General features: G+C 35.7%; 1 protein-coding gene across 8 annotated transcripts in view; it reads left to right on the plus strand.

The window, feature by feature from the left end:
- The window catches only part of ELF2 (E74 like ETS transcription factor 2), a 94,795-nt gene that overhangs the window by 20,018 nt on the left and 51,150 nt on the right, over positions 1-23,627 (plus strand). For 6 of the 8 annotated variants that reach the window (XM_019419800.2, XM_019419819.2, XM_019419832.2 and 3 more), the window contains exons 2-4: positions 8,889-8,976; positions 10,371-10,610; positions 21,413-21,578. In XM_019419800.2, the coding sequence (XP_019275345.1) occupies positions 10,539-10,610; positions 21,413-21,578 (238 nt within the window). In that variant the 5' untranslated portion in view covers positions 8,889-8,976; positions 10,371-10,538. The remainder of the gene's footprint in view (positions 1-8,888; positions 8,977-10,370; positions 10,611-21,412; positions 21,579-23,627) is intronic. The other 2 variants (XM_019419867.2, XM_053901252.1) reach the window with 1 other exon arrangement.

The raw sequence follows: 23,627 nt of genomic DNA on the forward strand, positions 1-23,627 counted from the left end.
TTCTTTCATAGTTTTAGTAAAACAAAACCAAAAATACTTGTATAATCATAAGGCAGAAAAACTTAAGATTCTGGAGCCCTACTACTTAGGTTGATATTGTGACTCACTTGCCTCTTGCTTGACCTTGGATAAGTTATTTGAATTTCCTCATGTCTCAAGTCTTCCCCAATATAAAATGGGACTGATAATACCTGTTTTGTAGGATTGTATCGATTAAATCAATTGATAATATAATGAATTTAAAATAATGCCTGGCATGATGTAAGTGCTGTATGAATGTTACCTGTAATTATCCCATTATTGTTTGGAAAATGAAGGAAAAAATACCCTAAACTAAGCTAGTTGTTGACTTTCGTCCAGGATAAATTCACTTTAATGGATTCATATCCTATCAAATCAGAATATTAAAAAGATTTCTTGTATAAGGCAGTTTTATTTCCTTTTTAAATCATGAAAGTGCAGAAGTTGGCTAAGGTTTTAGAATTATTTGCACTAAGTTAGGATCGCAGTTGCTAGGCTGGCAATTTGTCCCTCCTTAAAAAAGGAAAATTCCTTTTTTGCTTTCTGGAATAGAACCTAACTAGATTTTAGGCTTTCTTTGCACAAAGCCCGACGCGGGGCTCGAACTCACGAACCGTGAGATCATGACCTTAGCCGAAGTTGGAGGCTTAACTGACTGAGCCACGCAGGTGCCCCTGAAACAAGTCTTTTAAGACTTTTATGTATCTCTTTTTGATATACAAGGGGCTATTGTGACCAGACTTGAGACTTTTCAAACATCTGAGCAAAGTCAGGACATAAGCCATGACTTTGATTGTTACTTTTTCCCTAACTAAACGTCCTAGTACCTGTCCTTTTTTCTGGTTCTTACTTGATTTGGAAATTGGCTAAACACATTTATTCCCACAATTTACTATTTCTTACAAATAGTTCATGAAGTAAATCTGGGAATGAATAGTCATATAAGTTTAAGGTTATTGATAAATAATCAGATCTTTGTTGCTTATCTTCAGCCTCAAGATAGGTTGGATTGTAAAAGGTGCTTCCTTCGTATACTTATTCTGACCCTTATTATTGCTGCCCTAGAATTTGAGCATTATGCAAAATGGTAGCAGATTAGGAGGATAATAATATTAAAGGAGTGTAGCTAGGCAGCAATATCATTTTTATTTCCAGTGGTGACTGTAGGCAGCTAAGTCAGGTTGATTTTGTCTTGTCTCTTTACTCACCAATTCTTTAAATAACTGTGAAGTTTGATTATTCAGAGTATGTTTATTTTTTTTATTAAGATATCTGTATTCAGAGTGGTTTTAGATGATACTTCTCTGTTAGAGTTTAATCATCATAAAATAGGTTGAACAAGTTAACATTAATTAGGTTATGTCCAGGAATCTGGCCATTGTAATTATTTTGTTGAAGAAACCAACAAAACATGCTTGTAAGAAAAGCATCAAAATATCTTATATGGAATTTAGATGAAGTCACAGATTATCGAAATTCACTCCTTATCTATATATCATTCATATATAGTTCACATGAGAATCTATAAGATTAAGAACATGTGTCTTAATTGGATAACAATGTCAGGGCCATGAGTAAATGAGGATGTTAAGATACTGTTATCCATGGTGTGGGACTCTTGAAATGCAAAACTGCTTTTATGGTTGGCAAGTTATTTCACTGGGTTTTTCAATTAGCGTCTTCCGTGTGTTTTTTCTTCTGTAAAATGAGCACTAAGATCTCTTCCAGATTAAAAGGGCTTTTCTGCAATTTCTTTTATCCTATAAATTTCTAACATCCAATTTTAAATATCTGGATCTATCACCTTGCCCTAAAGTAGGTCCCATGACATGAACTGTTGCTGCCAAAATTATTTCTGGTTCTGACTTACGGGCCCGAATATTTCTAAACTGTATACTCCTTAGACTTAGTTCCCTCCAAATGATCTCATTCCCATTTTCACAAGGTAATCTTTTTAAAAGATTCATTAGTTTATTTTTTATCCCTTTATTTTTAAGAGTTTGTTTGTTTTTGAGTAATCTCTATACCCAACATGGTGCTCAAACTCGCAACCCCAAGGCCAAGAGTTGCATGCTCTTCCAACTGAGCCACGCAGGTGCCTCTACTTTTTATCCCTTTAAAATGTTGTACTAAGAAAAAAAAAATGCTGTACTATTTTTTTGTTTTGTTTTTTAAAGTTAATTTCTTTATTTTAAGAGAGAGAGCAAGCCAAGGAGGGGCAGAGAGAGAGGGTAAGAGAGAATTGCAAGCAGGTTCCCCACTTTCAGAGCAGAGTCTGACACGGGGTTCAGACTCAGGAACTGTGAGATCATAACCTGAGCCAAAACCAAGAGTTGGATACTCAACTGACTGAGCCACCCAGGCGCCCCCTAATTTTTGTTTTAACAAATTATAAAAATGAACATCCCCGTTTTGCGTGAGGAACAATTAGGTTTTAGGAATTATCATCTATTCTGCTACTGCTTTATTCTTACGTGAAGCTTTAGCAATGTGATTCAGTTCTGACAGATTCTACAAAGACATAATAATAAATTGACATTCAATGTTCATAGTGTGCCAGACACTATATGTAAAGAATGAAAATATGGGCACCTGGGTTGTTCAGTGGGTTAAGCCTCTGACTCTTAATTTCAGCTCAGGTCATGATCTCAGGGTTTGTGAGTTTGAGCCCTGCACTGTGCTTGGGATTCTCTCTCTTCTCTCTCTCTGCCCCTCTTCCCGCTCACATGTATGCTCATGCACACTCACTCTCCTTCTCTCTCAAAGTAAATAAATAAACTGGGGCGCCTGGGTGGCTCAGTCGGTTGAGCGTCCGACTTCAGCTCAGGTCGCGATCTCACGCACCGTGAGTTCAAGTCCCGCGTGGGGCTCTGGGCTGATGGCTCAGCGCCTGGAGCCTGCTTCCAGTTCTGTGTCTCCCTCTCTCTCTGCCCCTCCCCCGTTCATGCTCTGTCACTCTCTGTCTCAAAAATAAATAAACGTTAAAAAAAAAAAGTAAATAAATAAACATTAAAAAAAAAAAGCAATTAGATCAGAAGCAATTAACATAACCTGTTAAAATGAAAAAAAGAGAATTTGCCAGAGGATTAGTAAATATTTTTTCAAATTGCATGACATATTTAAAGGGAACCAGTTGAGTTTTTCACACTTTGGATGGGAAACTAATAAAATTAATATGGTTTTAAACCCCCTTCCTTGGACCCCAGTTATATAAAATCATATGAATCATAGTCCTTGATTCACGACATACTTAAATAATTAGTCCAAGCATAACTTTTTGTTTATGAAACACACAAGAATCCATAATTCAACATGAAAACTGGAACCTTAACAAGAATTCACATCACATTTACTCATGTGTATATTAATGTAGATTGTATAAAAATCTTTAATAGAATTTTTAAAGTTTATTTATTTTGAGAGAGAATGAGAGTGAGAGTGTGAGTGGGGGAGGGGCAGAGAGAGAGGGAAAGAGAGAATCCCAAGCAGGATCCATGCTGTCAGCCCAGAGCTTGACAGGGGCTTGATCTCCTGAACCATGAGATCATGTCCTGAGCCAAAACCCCGAGTGGGACGCTCAACCAACTGAGCCACCCAGGCGCCCCTAAAGGCCATCTTTATATCTGTTTTTGTAAATTGTATATTTATGTGTTTTCTTTATTTTTTCTTTGTTTTTTTGGTCCTTTATTCCTCTATTTTAAGCATTCTTTGTATATTAGTTATACTAGCCTGTTGTAATATAATATCCTATTTCTAATATTATAGTTGTAGTGTTCCTTGTTTTTGTACTTTATATGAAGTCATACACTTAAACAATTTTTTGATGAGAGTGTGATTTGTACTCTAAGGAACTAAATTATAGTTTGAGCAGAGATTTCCTGAGTGATACTTAAATTTTTATCATTTTTCACAGTTTCTTTTCAATCCTGAGACTAGCATTTATTATTCAAAGTTCTTTCTCTTCTTATTGCTGTGCCAATATCTATCTGGCTTAAAGTATCAGAGCAAATGGTGGTTCCTTTCTGAAGTCTCTCCAGAACTCTCCAAGGTCGACTTGGATTTTTTTTTTTTTTTTTTTATGTTTCCACTATACTTTGTAGTTTCTTTAATGGCATTTACGTGATTGTAATTGTCTCTGTATTATTGAAAGAACTGGTGTAGTAAGAGATAAGAAAGAGGTTACTGAGTTGTGGGGAAAAAGTTGTCCTTGAGGGATAGGTGGAATTTGAATAACCAAAGAAGAGGACCTTCCTGGTAAGAGAAGAGCACTAGCAGAGGGATAGGGATGGGGATGAGCATGGTATGTGAACAGTGAAGATACTTGTTTCATTGGAACGTGTTTGTTTATTCTTGTATTCATCACATCTTTACTGTGTATCTACTGTATGAAAGGCCCTGGTTAGGTGATATAAACCACAGATTTTTAAAACTTGTTACTTCGGGGGAAAGTAGTTCCAAGTAAGACTAGGAAGGTAAAGAGGAGCAGGGTTTTAGAGGGCACTGAGACAAAGGCATAGGTGTTGGGCTTGATACAGTTGATAGGAGGTGGCAAGTGAAGGATCTACTGGAAGCTGTTATTTCCCTGATGTTTTTGTGAAGGAGGCACATGGTGTGGACGGGGAAGGAGAGTCCTAGAAAATGATATTGAGCCTATCATGATTTCATGCGTATGTGGAATTTAAGAAACAAAACAGATAAACATAGGGGAAGAGAAGGAAACATAAGGTAAAAAGAGAGAGGGAGGTAGACCGTAAGAGAATCTTAAATACAGAGAACAAACTGGGGGTTGCTGGAGGGGTGTTGGGTGGGGGGATGGGCTAAATGAGTGATGGGCATTAAGGAAGGCACTTGTTGGGATGAGCACTGGGTGTTATATGTAAGTGATGAATCACTAAATTTACTCCTGGAACCATTATTACACTATATGTTAACTAACTTGGATTTAAATAATATTTAAAAATTAAAAAAAAATGATATTGAGCCTGAGGGGATGAGGGTACTTACAACTTGAGACCTGTACGACAGCTAGGAATTGGCCAGATGGGCAAGCAAAAGGAAGGATGTTCACAGAAAGAGAGAAAAGAATATAGAGAACTATAAACAATTGTGGTTTAAGGTTAGATAAAGGGAGAAATGGAAGATGAGACTGGACAAGTGAGTGTGGATTAGATTTGTGATTTTCATACCTGAGCATATCAGAATGAACATTTCATAACTTCTGAGAAATAGACCTATACCCCTTGCTTGTTCCTATTAAATTAGGATGTTTCCAAAGAAGCTGAGAGTTTCTCCCGTGATGAGAAACTATTGAAGAATTTTGAGAGGGGCTTAACATTATTCCATCTTGGATCATCCTGATATTGCAGTAGATGGAGTTGAAGGGTGGGAAAATTAGAGATGAGGAGGCAAATTCTGAGGCCATTAAAACAATACAGAGAAATGATAATAAGACCTCAGCTGTGGCAGAGGATATGAGATTATAGAAATGGGGTGAAGAGTGAGAAACTATGATAGTGTCGATGGAACTCTGTTTTTCAGGAACTCTGAACTTCAGGCACTCTTCATGTTAGATTGTTTGTGTGGGCGTTAGGGTAGCTTACTTAGCTAAGCACAGTTTCCTCTGTCAGGAAAACGTGTTTAGTTTGGGACATGTACTTCTCCTGCTGCACTTTTCCCTATCCCATTTAATGGCTATTCCTGTGTACTCTGACTGCTATCTTTGGATTCATTCTTGATTCTTTATCTCACATCCACATCCAAATTGCTATTAAATCTTGTCCATTTACCTTTAGAATATATCCAACAGTTGGCCACTTTTCACTCTCTCCAGAACCTACCACTTTGGTCCTAACCACTATCATTTCTCACCTAAGTATTATAGTAGCTTCCTAACTGATCTCCCTGTTTCTGCCCTTGTCCCCTTGTCTGTTCTCAACCCAGCTTCTTTTTTTTTTTTTTTTAATTTTCTTTTTTCTTTTTTAAAATTTACATCCAAATTAGTTAGCATATCGTGCAAGAATGATTTCAGGTGTAGATTTCTTAGTGCCCCTTACCCATTTATCCCATCCCTCCTCCCACAACCCCTCCCGTAACCCTCAGTTTGTTCTCCATATTTATGAGTCTCTTCTGTTTTGTCCCCCTCCCTGTTTTTATATTATTTTTGTTTCCCTTCCCTTATGTTCATCTGTTTTGCCTCTTAAAGTCCTCATATGAACAAAGTCATATGATTTTTGTCTTTCTCTGACTAATTTCACTTAGCATAATATCCTCCAGTTCCATCCATGTAGTTGCAAATGGCAATCAACCCAGCTTCTTAATGATTCTTGTAATAATCAAGTCATCTCTCTGTATAAAACTCTCCTTCTCCCTGGAGTAAAAGTCACAGTCCTCAAAGAGGGCCTACATAGCCCCCTCCCCTTAACTCTCTATCATCTTCTGTTCTTTCTTCCTCTTGCTCATTTCACTCCAGCCATATTGGCCTCCTTGAACTAGTGAGGCATACTCCGCCCTGAAGATACTGCATTTCCCTTTCCTTCAACTACAGGACTCTTCCCCCAGTCATTGTCACAGCTTACTTCCTACTTTCAGGTCTTTATTCATGTCAGTTTTCTAGTGAATTCTTTTTTGACCACCTAACTTGGAATTATAGTTCTCTTCCCTGCTGAATATTCTTTCTCTTTGGTTCATTTCTCTCCTTAGCCTTTATCACTATCTATGTGCATGCTAAACATATTTTGTTTATTTTCATCTTTTCCTGCTGGAATTTAAGACCCATAAGAATGAGGACTTTTCCTTTATTCACCGCTACACCTCTAACCCTGAAAACTGATAATATAATAGGTGCTCAGTATTTACTGAATGACTGGATCAATTAATGGAGTGCCTGGGATATCCTGGAACAGATGCTTACTGTTTATTTACACCCTACTTAATTTCACAAAGAAGTAGAGGCAAGGAAGTGTCTAGTAGACAAACTGGAGCCCATAAAATAGTTTAGATTGGAAGAGGGATTTTCGTGAAGTCATAGCAGTATATGAGGTAGTAAGAAAGAGTATAAAGAATCAGAAGAAAATTAGGGATGAGATCCTGAAAACACCTCCACGTAAGGGCTGACCAGAGAAGTAACACTGTTGTTTGACTTCACAAAGCAGGAACCCTGCTCCAGGCCCTGTGCTTTAGAGGTCCAAATCTAGCCTTTGTCCAGCTATAACCCTTCTGGTAGAATGAGGATTTGGTGGGCAGGGGTGGGGGAGGGGGAACGCGCAAGGGAACTAATCCATCTGGTACCCATTTCTAGATTAAGCTCTGAGTATTTGAACCCCAGAATTCCCTGCCCATGTGGCCCTTCAGAAGCTTCTTTCCTGATTCTCTCCTCTCTTGACTGAACACATGTATGGGGTTCTTTAGGCCCAAGGGATGACCAAGCTGCAGCTGTTTGCAGGCATGTGGCCAGAATTTGGACATGTGGGATGGGATGTCTACATGTGTGTGTATGTATATATGTATGTGTACATATATACATATATATATATATATACACATATATACATATACATATATATATACATATATATACATATATATATGTACACATACATATATATATGTATATATATGTATATATATATGTATATGTATATATGTGTATATATATATATGAATGAGTGATTCCCATGCTCCTGTAGAACTTCAGGGAGAATTCCAAATCAGAATTCCAAATCAACCTTTTAGGTTGTTATAGAAGTATTTATGTAAATATAGGAGGATAGAATAATTTACCAGCTTGTTAGCTTGATTTATAACTTTAAAATATTTAGGCATGTGGACTATAGGCTTCCATTTGTACTCTTGCTCCGAGCCCCTTGAAAATTAGGGGTGGGCCTATAGAAGGGAATTGAAAAAGAGTAGCTAGAGAGGGAGAAGATAAATTCCAGATGGAGTTTCAAGGATGGAATGATCAATAGTATCAAATACTTCAGAGACATTAAGTCCTATGAAAACAGAAATGTATCCATTGGATTTGAATGACAATTAGAGTTTAGAGTAAAACTTTCAGTTGGTGGTGATGGATGCCAAACCTCCATAAAAGGAGGAATACCTGAGGAATTAGGAAGTAGAGACAGAAGATAGATGTTTTTTTCTAGAACCGTCTCTGAGAAAAGAAGGAACTAGAATAGTAGGTGGAGGGGTATGCAGAGTCATGGAGGAGGACTTTTCTATGTTTAAGATGAAAGAGTCTTACAGATGTTTAGATATTGAGGGAAAGGACCCAAAGTTAAGTAAGAGAAGGTTAAGGAAAAGGAGGGAATAATCGATGGAGCAAGGCCTAACATCTAGTGCATAGGTCCAGAGATTAGCCTTTGAAGGGAAGAGGGCTATTTGAGAAGGCTTGGGTTGTTTGGAAGTGTATGCAAGCTAAATTTGGAGGGTGAGAGAACAGGAAAGTGACTTATTAGGCAATATGATATATCATTAGTGTTGTTTTACAGTAGTTTTCTGGGTTAGTCTTTTTAAACTTGATTTTAAACTCCTGGGCATCAAGGGTTATACCTGCAGCCATGTGTTAAAATCCTATTGGTTTATTGAAATATAGCCCATAATATGAGGCATAGGCCACACATGTTGGATCTGTCATTATTCAGTAATTTGACACTTTAGTGGTGAATTAAAATTTTAAGTTTGATAAACACTTTTGATTCTCAATAGCCTAGAAATAACTTCTTTATTATGTCCATTATATAATGTGTGTTATCAGGATTTGCAGATGGTTTGTTGTAATAAGTACATATTGTCTGAATCATACCTGTTTTGAGCAAAATATTTTTAAATAGAATTATATTAATACTGTCTTTTTTCCCCCCAAATAGTAGTTCCAAAGAACTGCTGGTTTGTATTTTAGCTCTTGCCAAGTTGTGAAAATAGTGAAGGATGCTTAGACTACTTAACATTCAAATTGTAAGTAAACTTTATTTCTGCCAATATTACCTATATGTTAAGAAAAAAGAAATTGAAAATAGTTGTTACCTTATATGATAATAATGAGCTTTAGTGTGATGTATACTGTGGATTTTTACTAATTTTTGTTAAGATACATATATGTCCTATCCCATTTTCTGTTGATAAGATCAAAAAGAATACTCATAGTCCTGAGTGAATCTTAGGAGGTAGGGTGAAATTTTTTTCCAGGTATTTCTTTTATTGTATAAATTTATAGAAATTCTTTATTATTTTATTTCCATATCTGTATGGTAGCAGTAGTCAAAATTAATGTAGGACATAATATTAATGGAATGATTTATTAGAAATATATGTTCATTTCTCTTTAAATATGCTTAATTTCTCTGAATTATTTAATTGTTATGTGAAAAAATTCTTTAAGAAGTAAATCTTACAAGGTGCCTGGGTGGTTCAGTTGGTTAAGCATCAGACTCTTGATCTCAGCTCAGGTCTTGATTTTAGGGTCTTGAGTTTGAGCCCTGCGTTGGGCTTCACCTGGGCATGGAGTCTACTTAAAAAAAAAAAAAAAAAAAAAGCTTTAATTTAACATACATAAAATCAAGTAAAATATAAGCTTTTAGAAATAATCTAAAGCATAAATCTGGATGATGTATATATTGACAGTCATCTCTACTAGGGGAAAAAAAGCTTGGATTATGTGTCCTTGAAACCATTTGCTATATTGAATATTTAACCAGTAGCAAAAAAAAAATATTGATGAAAGAATGATAGAATGATAAAGTAATACTAAAGGCATTATAAGTGATTTACTACTTTATTTTTAAACTATTTGAAAGTATAAACAACTCAAATTAATCTGTTTTTAGTCCTAGTATTCAAAATGTGAACACAGAATAAGATTGCTACGATAAGCAAAAGACAAGTCTAATTATATTATTTAGGTAAATAAACCAAATGAGCCAAAGAAGAAGAATGAAATATTTGCAAACCAGTAAATCTTTTAATTTGTTAAACAGGAATATAATTTTACTTTATTTTGTATATTTTGTTACCAACGCATAAAAGGTTTTAAAAATGTCTACTAAAATATTTCAGGAATAAAAGTACATCTTCATAAAAGGAGAAAGTTATAACATTTTCTCTCTTAAAATAAGAAACAAATATCATAAGGTCATCCATGTGCAATAGCTTGGTTGTAATAGATTGCTTATGAGCTTGACATTTCTGAGAAGTAGAATGCTCATTACTGCCCTCTTTTGACACAGGGCTGTATAAGCCAAGTTCCTTTTTCTTAGTTTACAAAAATGTCAAAGATTAGATTGTAAAATAGGTTGTGCTTTATATCCTTCCTGTATATTTTTAATAATTTTTCAAATTCTTCCTCTTTTTAGGCTCTCTGGTTAATCATCTTTAGAAGACTGGATTTCTGGATATCTACTTCACTCCATGTTTATTGACTTTTAAAACATGATAATGCAAATCTATAACATTGGCAATCATCCATGAACCTTTACATTATATTGGTTAATAGCGTTTGAAGCTTCCTCAGGGAATAAACAATGACATCAGCAGTGGTTGACAGTGGAGGTTCTGTTTTGGAGCTTTCCAGCAATGGAGTAGAAAATCAAGAGGTTAGGCATCCAATGTATATTACATTTCTGTTTTGTTCATAGAAATCAATACGTGAAATAATTTTGAAATTAATGGGAAACAGGTATTTGAGGGTATAAATGTACAATGCATGAAACTGTACATGTATGTGTCATGTGCCCTTATATAATTTAGGTAATAGAAGGTTGAGATAATTACTGCCAGGCTCACCTCAGTTGTTGGAACATGCATATATTGGAATGAACTGTGAGGAAGAAATTGAAAGGAAGAACACAAAGTATTAGAGATAGCTTTTAATTCCTGATAAAATCCATTGTTTTGGATTACAGAATTTATAGATATATAATGTACCTAAATACATAAATTAAATTCATCTTAAATTAGAATTTTGTATTTCCTTTAGTTGTCATCTTTGCTTCCTTTGTTATTCTATCATTTCTAATTCAGCAGGGGGATCTATTATATTTTAATCCTATATGTATACTTAAGAATTTGGATGATTTGTAAATCAGAAAAGAAAGGTTTTGAAATTTTATACATATAGAACTCTGTAGCATATTTGGTTATTTTCTTGTTATGATAACATTAAAGAATAGGAGATAGGAGTAGAAAAATTACAGTACCAGAAACATATGGACTTCCATGGCCTGGCTTCTGGTCCCACCATTCAGTAAAGACTGAATACTGAAAAGGATCTAAATTATAATTTGTCACAATATTTGGTCAGAGATGAGGTGGACAAATGGAGAGTTGACTGTCTTTAAAAAATCTGTTTTCTCTGTATTCTATGAAAGATATTGCTGTTACTGGTCCTTAGTAGCAGCATAGTGGTGTAGTGATGGGACCAAGAAACAAGTTAGGATATCAGGCTGTGTGTTCTAGAGTCTGCCTCTTTTTCTTGCTTGTTTGTGTCTGTTTAGTCTTCCAAGGTAGCTATGGTTAAATTCAGTGGGAAGGGGATAAAATGAAGGTACTGCTTTTCCTTTGTTCTCAGTGGACTTGGTAACCAGAATGTTCCTGTTATATTTGAATCTAAAACTGGTTCAAAGCCCATTAAGAGAAGCCCCAGCTACAGAACAATCGATGTCTACTTCTTCCTTGAAGATTCACTTTCTGTATGATCACTTCTAGGTGTGATTCACCAAAGAGTTCAGGGACTCGGGGGACTTCCATCCCCTCCACATCACCCAGGCCAACTATTGCTTCTTTTTACAATGCTTTCCCTTTGTTGTATAGTCTTCCTTTGTTATGTTTAACCCTAAGAAGGGAGCCACCAAGAACAATAGGCAGAATATATTTACCTTGTGCTGGTTTGGTATCATTATTATTTGGGAAAAAGAGTACAACAGTTTGTTTCTGGAAGACTCTTTATTTTTCTTCTTTTACATGGAACCCAGGCGTTCATGGCCTGGAGAACTGATTATTATGGAAGAAAGAATCTGATAAGTGAAATCATTTTGCCAAGGCATTACTAATGATTTATGTGGTAGCGTTATGGGTAGTCACAGGCATTTTAGGTAATATGGCACCAGAAAGGGGGAAATTATTCTTGGGGAACTTTTTCTTCAAATTATGCTATGTAGAAACCCACTTACTTTCATTCATTTGTTCCTTCAGCAAATATTAATTGACCACTTACTGCCAATTGTCAAGTACGTTTCTAGGCACTGGGAATAAATTATGTCAGAATGGCTATAAAGAATAAGTCAGGGCTAGATTTTAGTAAACAAAGAGATGTGCTTTGTACTTGGATAGGAGAATGGAAAGAGTCAATATTGTGGAGGATGTCAGTTTCTTCCAGTTAATCTATATATTCCACCTCTATAAAATGTTAGGGCAAGTTTGGGGGGAAATTGATTATATGACCTAAAGATTGTATGGAAGAGTATACATTCAGGAATAGCCAGAGCAGTTTTCTGAAACAGAAATGTAGAACAGGTAAGTCTCATAGAAATGAGAATTAATGCAGGAAAAAATTAAAAGAGGATTTAAATAGAGTTTAAAAAAAATTGTTTTTTGATGTTTATTTATTTTTGAAGGAGAGAGAGAGCGTGAGCATGGGAGGGGAGCAGAGAGAGGGAGACACAGAATCCGAAGCAGGCTCCAGGCTCTGAGCTGTCAGCACAGAGCCCGACGCGGGGCTCAAATCCATAAACCATGGGATCATGACCTGAGCCGAAGTTGGAGGCTTAACCGACTCAGCCACCCAGGAGCCCCTAAATAGAGTTTTTAAAACACAGCAAATACGGTTTTAGAGAGCATCTTCTTTCAGACAAACAAAGTTAGGAGTTCTTCTACTTCAGATTGTGATGGGATAACTGAGACCAGATTTTTTAAAAAAATTTTTTTAAGTTTATTTTTGAGAGAGAGAGAGACAGAGCATGAGAAGGGGAGAGACAGAGAGAGAGAGAGAGATAGAGAGAGAGAGAGAGAGGGAGACACAGAATCTGAAGCAGGTTCCAGGCTGAGCTGTCATCACAGACCCTGATGTGGGGCTTGCACCCATGAAGCATAAGATCATGACCTGAGCTGAAGTCGGATGCTCAACAGACTGAGCTAGTCAGGTGTGCCTATACATCTCAATACTTTTTAAAGGATTGAAATCATACAGAGAAAGCTGTGTGACAAAAGCAGAAATATGTTAGAAATTAACAACAAAAAACACTTTCAGAATCCTCAAACATTTGGATATTAAACAGCTCATTTTATATAACTCATGGATTAAAAAGAAATCACAAGAGAAATTAGAGAATATCCTAACTGAATGAAAATGAAAATACAATATATCAAAATTTGAAGGATGCAGCTAAAACAGTGCTTAAAGGTAAATTTATAGTTTCAAATACTTATGTTAGAAAAGTCTAAAATCATTTGAGCTTTCAATAAACTAGAATATGAAGATCAAATTAAATCCAAAGTAGAAGGAAGGAAGTAAAAAAAATAAGTCAGTGAAGTAAAAAGTAGACAAATAGAAATTATCTGCTAGCTGGTCCTTTGAAAAGATTAAGAAAATTGATAAATCTCTCAGTAGACTGCACAAGAAAAAAAACCACAGAAGGCAAAAATTACTAATATAAGGAATGAAAGGGTTGAACAACTTTATGCCAATAAGTTGGCAACTCAGATGAAGTGGACAAAATCCTTGAAAGTCATTCTAAGAGGAATAGAAAATCTGAATAGCACTGTATCTTAAAATAAATTGAATTCCTAGTCAAAATCTTTTCCACAAAGAAACCTCCAGGGCTAAGTGGCATTATTGATGATCTAACAAACATTGAGGAAAGAAATAATACTAATTTTACATAACTCTTTCAGAAAATAGACAAGGTAGCATGTCCTAACTCATTTTGAGGCCAGCATTATCTTGATACCAAGACCAGACAGAGATATGTAGGAAAAGAAATCCTCAAACAATATCCTTCACGGGCATAGGTAAAAACATTCTTGATTAAATACTAGCAATTAAATCCAGTAATGTATAAAAGGGATCATATGACCCAAATAAGGTTTATCCCAGGAAGGTAGGTTTAATCAATCAATGTAATTCATCACAGTAACAAAATAAAAAGAAAAAAATCATTTGATCCTATCAATGACTACAGAAAACCCATTTGCCAAAATTCAACACCTATTTATTATACAAGTTCCCTAAATTAGGAATAAGGGCATCTTCTTCAACCTAATAAGTACATCTGTGAAAAACTCACAGGCAACATCATGTTTAAAGGTGACAAAGGGAATGTTTTCCTTTCAAGGTTGGTAGTAAAGCAAAGATGTCTGCTCTAACCACTTCTGTTCAACATTGCACTGGAAACATTGCTACAGGGTAAGAAAAATAAAAAGATGTATGGATTGGAAAAGAGGTCGTAAAACTATTTCTAAATGATACAATCATGTTTATAGAAATTCCCAAGAAATCTACACAACTGTTAGAACTAACAAATTTAGAACAAGTGACTATGTAAAAATTAGTTGTATTTATATATCTTAGCAAAATAGGAAATTTAGCAAAATAGGAAATTTAAAAAGCAGTACTGTTGAGCAGCATCAAAATGACACAGGGGTATGTTTAATGAAGTAAATAAAAGATGTATATGCAAACACAGCATCTTATGAGAAATTAAAGACCTGAATAAATGAAGAGTTATACCATGTTTATGGATTAGAGAATTTATGTTAAAACAGAGTCGGAGGGCCTACGCACCTGATTTAAAAAGACTTACCGTGAAGTTCCAGTAATTAAGACAGTGTGGAATTGATATGCCAACAGACATGTAGATCAGTGGAACATAATATAGATCCATCTGAGGCTAATTAATTTTCTTTTTTAAAGTTTATTTTGAGAGAGAAAGCACTCGTGCATGCACACAAGTGCGGGGGGGGGGGGGGTGGAGAAGAGAGAATCCCAAGCAGGCTCCATGCTGTCAGCACAGAGCCCAACGCAGAGCTCAATCTCATGACTGTGAGATCATGACCTGAGCCAAAATCAAGAGTTGGACACTTAACCAATTGAGCCACCCAGGCACCCCAAGGCTGATTAATTTTCAGTAATGGTGGTAATGTAATTCGGTGGAGAAAGGATAGTCTTTTAAACAAATAATGGTGGAATAACTGGATATCATATGCAAATGAACTCAGTCCTTTCTCACATCATACACAGTGAATAACTCAAAATTGATCATAGAAAATTTTTCAATCTTAAAATAGGCCATGGTTTCTTAGATTGAACACAAAAGCATGACAACACTTTAAAAGAAAAAAAATGATGAATTGAAGTTCATTTAAATTAAAAACTGTTCTTGAAAAAAAATTCCATTAAGAAAATAAAAAGATGAAGCAAAGATTGGAAAAAAACCTTTACAATACATATACTGACAAAGAATTTATATTCAGAATATATAAAATAATAAATTGGAGATAATCCATTAAAATAGGAAAAAGATTTGGACAGATAATAAAATGAATGGCCAATAAGTGCATATAAAAATGCCCAACGGGGCACCTGGGTGGTTCAGTCGGTTAGCGTCTGACTCTTGGTTTTGGCTCGGGTCACGATCTCCTGGTTTGTGAGTTTGAGCCCTGCATGGGGTTCTGTGCTGATGATGTGAAGCCTGCTTGGGATTTTCTCTCTCTCTGTCTTTCTCTCTGCCCACCAAATAAATCCGTGAACTTTAAAAAATGCCCACTATTACTCACCATCAGGGAAACACAAAACCACAGAGAGATACTACTACATACTTACGCAGAATGGCAAAAATGAGAGGGATACCATGTGTTGGAAAGGATGCAGAGCAGTGGAACTCTCATACACTTATAGTGGGAATGTAAAATAATATAATTTGATAGTCCTTTTAAGATGAAGTGCACAGTTATTGGGTGTTCTGGTAAATTGACTCCTAGGCAAACATGGAATAGAATAGAACAGAAGGGGGGAGGAAGAGCAGGGACAGTAACAGGAATATTATAGCCTAGTTTATGAGTTTATGATAATTTGTGACAGCAGCTCCAAGAAATTAATATACCACCTTTGCAGCCTTATTTCCTACATTACCTCACATAGCTCTTAATTGCTTTGCCCCTAATTCCCAAATGTGAGAGTCTCCATGAGTTTTGTTCATGTTCATTTTGTACCTGAAATTGCCTTCCACATCTGTCCAAATCCTTTTCATCCATTCAGGGCCCAGTTCTAGGAAGTCTTCTGTAGTTCCTCAGTCTGAATCAATTCAGTACCTAACAGGGTTGAGGGTTATATTTCAAAGAGTCTTAAAAATCATTGTTTAGTATGTTCAGTTTTCCTTTTAGACAAATGAGGAGTCATGAAAGCTTTTTGTACAAAGAAGTAATACAGATAATTCTGATTGTAGTGTGAAGACATGCCCTCCTCACTCACTGAGTATTTACTCCTTTCTAAACACTGTACTAAGTACTTTGTGGATATTTAATTTTCAAGGGAATTTGAGAGATATAAACATTTATAATCTCTCTTTTTTTGTTAAATATGAAGACACGTGTAGAGAAGAACACAGGGTGAGGGCACAGGGAAAGATGTTAATAATTTGTTCCATTTAAACACGTTAAGCTCAGAGTATTAGCTGATTATTCCTGTAGTGATGTTAAATTGGTAGTTTAAAAGTTGGTTCTGGAGTTCAGAAGGTGCTCGGAGAAGAAGGCAAATATTTAGTAATCATCAGCATAGAGGTGCTGTTTTTAACCATAACAATGGGTGGCATTGCCAGGGAAGGTAATATAGAGTAAAAAGGAAATGCTGAGAACAGAACCTTAGTAGGTTGGCTATATTTCTGACACTGGAGATGGAGGAAGAGTCAAAGGATATACTTAAAAGTAGATTGGTAGAAAGAGAAAAAAAAGATTGAAGAAGCAATTTTTTAAATGAGGGAACTGTGTGTAAGTATATGAGTCTGCAGAAGGATAAAGGAGGATGAAAACTGAAATAGAGTTTAATCCTTACTGACATTTAAGAGAATAGTTTCATTGGAGTGGTAGAATCCAGATTACAAGGTATATGTAGATAATGAGTCAAAGAGTTAGACTATCTTTTGAGAATGTATACAGGTATAAGATGCAAAGATCTGGAGTTCACTTGAAAGAAGAGTTGAATTTTTTAAATAAAGATTTTGGCTTTTTTATAGTTAATAAGAAGGAGCCGTTGAAATATTAAAACTCAGCTAAGGTATACAAGAGAGAAGAGTGGGTTGAGAATCCTAATTGGTGGGGGGAAGAGACTATAGATGGGGGAATTGGCCTTGTCCAGAATTCTACATCTCAAGTATTTCATAGTTTAGAAAATTTGAATTATTTCCTACTGGTAAGATGGAGGTGGAGAGTTCACAGTATAAAATAATTTCAGGTTAATGTTACTATTAAAGATACTATTAGATTTCAGAGGAATGAAAGAAGTTATCAGTCCTTTGGGTTCTGTATAAATAAGGTATTTACTGCTTGGGTCAGTACCAGCTCAAATGCCACTTACGATGTTGCTTTCTTAATTTATGAGTGGGGACCTCATCAGTCTTTACCTATCGCATGCTTCTCATTAACATCTATTTTATAGCTAGGTGATGTTGCCTGTAGGTTGTGGTTATAAAGCTGAGCAAGAAGAATGGAGATTCAACTGTTAGTATATCTAATTTGTGGGGAAGGATTTTTTTTTTTCTTCGCGCATGCAGAGAGGGAGGAAGAGAGGATCCCAAGCAGGGCTCCATGTGCAGTTGGAGCCGGCCAGGGTGCTCAATCCCATAACTGTGAGATCATGACCCCAGCCGAAATCAAAAGTCAGCCACCCAACTGACAGCCACCCACGTGGCCCAAGGATATTTTTTTTTAACGTTAAAAATGTTTTGCCTTATACAGAGTAGGAAATTCAGTGTTACTGTTCAGCATGTGCTTGCTTGTTTTCCTTTTCTTTTTCTTTTTTTTAATTTTAATTTTTTTTTTTTTAATTTAGAGAGAGTGTGTGTGTGTGAGCAGGGGAAAGGGGCAGAGGGAGAGAGAATGTTAAGTAGTCTCCACTCTCAGCCCGATGAAGGGATCCATCCCACGACCCTGGGATCACGACCTGAGCTGAAATCAAGAATCGGAGGCTCAACTGACTGAGCCACCCAGACACCCTTATGCTTTCTTATTTTTAATTTATCATACCTTTGTTTTGTAATTTATTTAAAGGGTTTTTTTTGTGCAGTATTTGATACAATATGAAGACTGCGTTTATATATATGTGTGTACATATGTGTGTGTGTATATATATATATATATATATATATACACATATATATTAGTTTAAGAACAACAAAAAGAATAAATATTACCTATGAACCAGGTTAAAAAATAGAAATTACTAGTATTTTACAATATTAACTGTGCCCCTCTCTTACTACCCCAGAGGTGCCATTATCCTGACTTATGGGGTAATATTTCTTTACTTTTCTTTATTGTTTTATTGTTTGTGGATATATTCATAAACAACACGGTGTTTACTTTGAAAATATGAATAATGTCCCAAGCTAACTGAGTTAGGGAAGGATAGCATTACCATAGTTAGATTAAAGCTTCCAGGAAAAGGAGGACTAGTTTGGCATCAAGTTCACTGCATTTCAAGAAGTTCTACTCAGGCAATCAATAAGCAATGTCATGAGTTGGTTCTTGGAAACATAGGGCCATCTTGGTCAGGTTTCAGGCAGTGGTATGACCTGGTGATGCAGGTTTGTTCAGCAGGTATATATATATATATACAGTCCCATGGAGAGAATGCTGTTCTTCTTGTTTTTGCTTCTTAACTTTTTGTGGTTTTCTTTCAACACTTGAGAGTAGGTCAAAGCAGAACACATCTGGGAGGTGAAAGCAGTGTTCTTAGCTAATCCAGGTAGCAAGGCAAGGTGGAGTGAATAGGTACATCAAAGCAAGCCAGATATCAGATATGAATAAAAACCTGGAATAGGCTTATCTGGACACTCTGTCCTTAGGAACCATGCCAGGGGTTGTCTTGGTGACAGTTTATCGTGCTGTCTCAGGAGTCCTGGTCGTATAATCCAGACTGGTTGCCCTTTAAATCCAGTGTGTAGCTGGCATCCTGGAATCTCTCTTGCCAATCCTCCCAAAGATTACTATTGTCTCTTTCCCATGGTGGGTCTCCTATATTCTGTATCCTAAGTTGTGGTCTTTATTAAAATTTTACTTTTGATGAAATCAAAATTTGCTTCTTGAGAAAGGATGTATGCAAAGTAAATGTTTTGAGATCTTTCATATCTGAGAAAACTCCTTATTTTCTTAAGTTGATTTGACTAGCTAAAGCATTCTAGGTTAGAAATGATGTTCCTTTATAATTTGAAGAAATGGCTCCCTTGTCATTTTCCTTCTAATGTGACTGTTGAGAAGACTGAAGTCTGAATCCATTTCTTTGTATGTGACCTGTATTTTCTCTCTAGAAACTTGCAGAATCTTCCGTTTTATCTCCAGTATTGTGATATTTCACAGTGGTGTGCCTCAGCGTAGGTCTCCCTTAATTTTTTATATTAAATATCTGGTAGGTCCTTTCAAATGGGCAGCTCATATCCTTCAACTCTAGAAAATTTTCTGGAACTCTTTCATTTCTTTCCAATCTGTTTTTTCCCCCCTCCCCTATTTTGTTCTTCTGGAACTTTATTATTCAGATGTTGGACCTCCTGGACTGGTTCTCTAGTATTATTCTATTTTCTCTCCTATTTTTTATAACCTCATCTTTTTTTCTCTGGTTTCTGGAAGACTGCCTCAATTTTATCTTCCAAGCCTCTTTTTTTTTTTTTAATTTCAGCTATCATGTTTTTAACTTCTTTTTTTTTTCCTCTTTTTTTTCTTTTAATTTTTTTTAACGTTTATTTATTTTTGAGACAGAGAGAGACAGAGCATGAACAGGGGAGGGGCAGAGAGAGAGGGAGACACAGAATCTGAAACAGGCTCCAGGCTCTGAGCTGTCAGCAGAGAGCCCGACGCGGGGCTCGAACTCACGGACCGTGAGATCATGACCTGAGCCGAAGTCGGACGCTTAACCGACCAAGCCACTCAGGCGCCCCACATGTTTTTAACTTCTAAGAACTCTTTATTTTTAAATGTCTTTATTAAATTGTATTCTGTTCTTGTTATGGATATAATATCCCTGAGGAATAGGACTATAGATGTACGTATGTATGTATGTATGTATGTGTGTATATGTATGTATTCTGTGTTAAAGGCTTTTCTGTAAATTATTAGTAATACTTGACTGTTAGCTTATGATTAAAAGTGGAGGACTAAACAGCTGATTGAACAATCTATTTTGGGGCAGTGCCTCGGTGGCTCAGTTGGTTAAGCCACCGCTCTTGATTTTGGTTCAGGTTATGATCTCATAGTTGTAGGATCAGGCTCCATGTCGGGCTCTGCACTGAGTGTGGAACCTGCTTGGAATTCTCTCTCTCTCTCTTTCTCTTTCTGCCCCTCCCCTGCTTGTGCATGCTCTCTCTCAAAATAAATAAATGTTAAAAAAAACCCCTCTATTTTTGGTACATTATCAATACTAACAAATATGCCTAATATACCTTGAAAATGCTCCTGTTATTCCCTCACCAGAAAGTTAATTCTCCAGTCTTCTGCTGAAATGAGGGCCAGTTGCTTAACATAATGGAGGAGGAACAGGTCTAGGAATCAGAGTGCTTTTCAAACAGCTTTGATGGAATTTTCCTGTTTGAACCCCTCCTCTTTCTGTACCACCTGCTACTCCATTTTCAGGGGTAATGGGTACTGCCTTCTGTGGGTTTTCCAGTGTAAGGTGTGTTGTTTCTCAGCTTCTTTTTGCTGCCAGGTTGATTTGGCTTTCCTGGATCTCCTTAACTACTTCAACTACTTACCCATCCACTTTTAATCTTCTAAGATTTTGTTGCTCTTATCTCTTCTCCTTTGTTGCACTTATCTCTTCTCCTTATGGGTTTGTGTTGAAAAGTCTTTTACTTCGGTTTAGTGGGTTTCATGAGATAGTGCAATTATATGCATGGTTTTAATTTGTCATTTTAATCCTGAAGCCGATTATTTAAAAAGTTTAATCTAAGACTCACTTCCTGAGACTTGAAAAGATTATTAAAGTTCCCTTTTCATCTCTTGTTTTAGTTTTTATGTTCATATTTATATGTAATCCATGAAACTCATTATGTAATATACATAAAACTCATTGTGTAATATGTGAAACTCATTGTGTAATACATGAAACCCCTTGAGACTACGTGAACTCAAGTATTTAGGAGTAAATCCAGAATTTGTGAATAAAAAAGTTGATTGTTTTCTAAATTTTCTTTTGCAGGAAAGTGAAAAGGTTTCTGAGTATCCAGCAGTGATTGTGGAGCCGGTCCCAAGTGCCAGATTAGAGCAGGGCTATGCAGCCCAGGTTCTGGTGTATGATGATGAGACTTACATGATGCACGATGTGGCAGAGGAACAAGAAGTTGAGACCGAGAATGTGGAAACAGGTAGACATCTCACAAAATGTTCATTATTTGTGACTTTCTCATTTTATAAGTGTCAATGTTACTATTGCCAACTGAATGATACATACGTAGAACCTCTTTTTGCTTAGAAACCAGTGAAACATCTCTTATTTACGGGACTTTAGTATATATATATATATATATATATATATATATATATATATATATAGTATATATATATACACAAAGTCCTACATCACAGTTCTTTGAAGTATAACAGGTCTCATACAATGGACCCTAAGGACAAAATTACAGGCCTGCAATAATAGAATTATCTTTAGCATTTTTTTTTTTTTTGAGAGTGTGACTAGTTATTTAGATATAGAAGTCCATAGGCTAGTATATGAGGGTAACTTTTTAATTCAAAAATCTGTAGAGTACTCTCATTTTATAACAGATTCAGAGTTTCTTTGAATCAATATTGGTGGAGCAGTATGATTCCTTTTTTCTTAGGTCAGACGCGTCTTTGTAGCAGTCGGTCAGCATCTTCTTCCCTTTTTGTCTTCTGAGGAATTTTGGTGTTTGAGTCTGTCTGCATTTAATTGGAGATTAATAATATGCAATCCTTGGAAACCTTTTCATTTTTGCCATTGACCATAAAGAGAATAGAGTATTTCACCAGAAAGATGGTATGACTGTTGTGTAATAATAAACGTTAAAATTTATCTTTAGCTCTTAATGGAGAAAAAAATCCTTATACTTGGCTTGCAATTCTCATAAACTTTCTTACATATTTAGATAAATTTCTACAAATGTAGTTACGTCTCATGATTAACATTTTTGAATATTCTGTTGAGGCCCACTAGCACCCCTCAGACCACTAGCTCCTTCTAGCTTAAGGCTGTTCTTCCTCCAGTTTTATTTCTTACTGAGCCGAAGGATTAAAAGTTACCTTGCTCTTCAGAGCAGTGATGGCAACAAGGCCAGCAAACTCCGCTTGAAGTGATAATTCCTTCTCTCAAAATAGGTAGTTCACTTCATATAGGCTTCGTGACCTTGGACTGAAGTGGTACTTGATTTACACAGTAGATAATGCAAGTGGCAGGAAGATACATGTGTGGTTTTTTGAGGGTTTTGGAGAGTTTTCCAGTCTGAAGTGAGACGCATGGGGGCAGAGATGAATTTTCTTCTTGAGAAAAAGAATAGGAAGAACAGCAGGATGATAGTTTGAAGTAGATATTGTAACTGATTTTATTACAGGAGCATAACTAAGCAGAAAACTAATGGCACAAGAAAAAAAGTATGATAGCTTAAGTTGAATGGAAAAAAACAAAAAAAAGAACCTGTTTGAAATTCCTGGAAATTGTTTTGATCAAAAAAATAAGGAAGACACACTATCTGCTAACTAATTTGGATGTAAATTTAAAAAATAAAAAATAAAATTAAAAAAATAAGGAAGACTATGATTTTGGTAGCAAATCGGAAACTTTGTAAAATATGAAAACTACAGTGCCAAATTTGCATAAGTAGAAAATTATGGATATTTATCACATTAAAATACCACACCAGGTCAGCCAGATCTTATTGGTTGTATAATTGATGATTGCTGCTTCATTAATTTCAATTACTCAGGTAAAAACAATTCCAAATAGGAAGTGGATATCATCTGTTCAAGGGATTTTATTTTCTTAGTTATCTTAAACTCTGAGGGTGATGATAATCATTTATAGGGCAGAGATATGAACAATCGTGATATTGGAAAAGGGAATATACATAGTCTGGGTAAAAGAACATTTATTTTTGTGATATTTTGAAAGCAGTTTTTGACTAGCTGATAATATTTTTTAGATTTTTTTTTCTTCAACATGAAAAGGAAGTATTAGTAAATAACTTGTATTATCCTAAAATAGTCTAAAAGTACCAGAGAAGTTCATCTTAAACATTTTTAATTCTATTCTGGTTCATGTTTCTGTTTTTTTTTAAATCTATGCTTGCTCTATTACTTCAAAAAATAAAGAATAGTATCATATAGCTATTTTTGTCTCTCACAGAATAACACAGTAAAACTTAGAATTCATTTATAACTCTTTT

This window comes from Panthera pardus, unplaced genomic scaffold (genome assembly GCF_024362965.1).
Source record: "Panthera pardus isolate Hobbes unplaced genomic scaffold, ASM2436296v1 HiC_scaffold_13, whole genome shotgun sequence".
NCBI classification, from domain to species: Eukaryota; Metazoa; Chordata; class Mammalia; order Carnivora; family Felidae; genus Panthera; species Panthera pardus.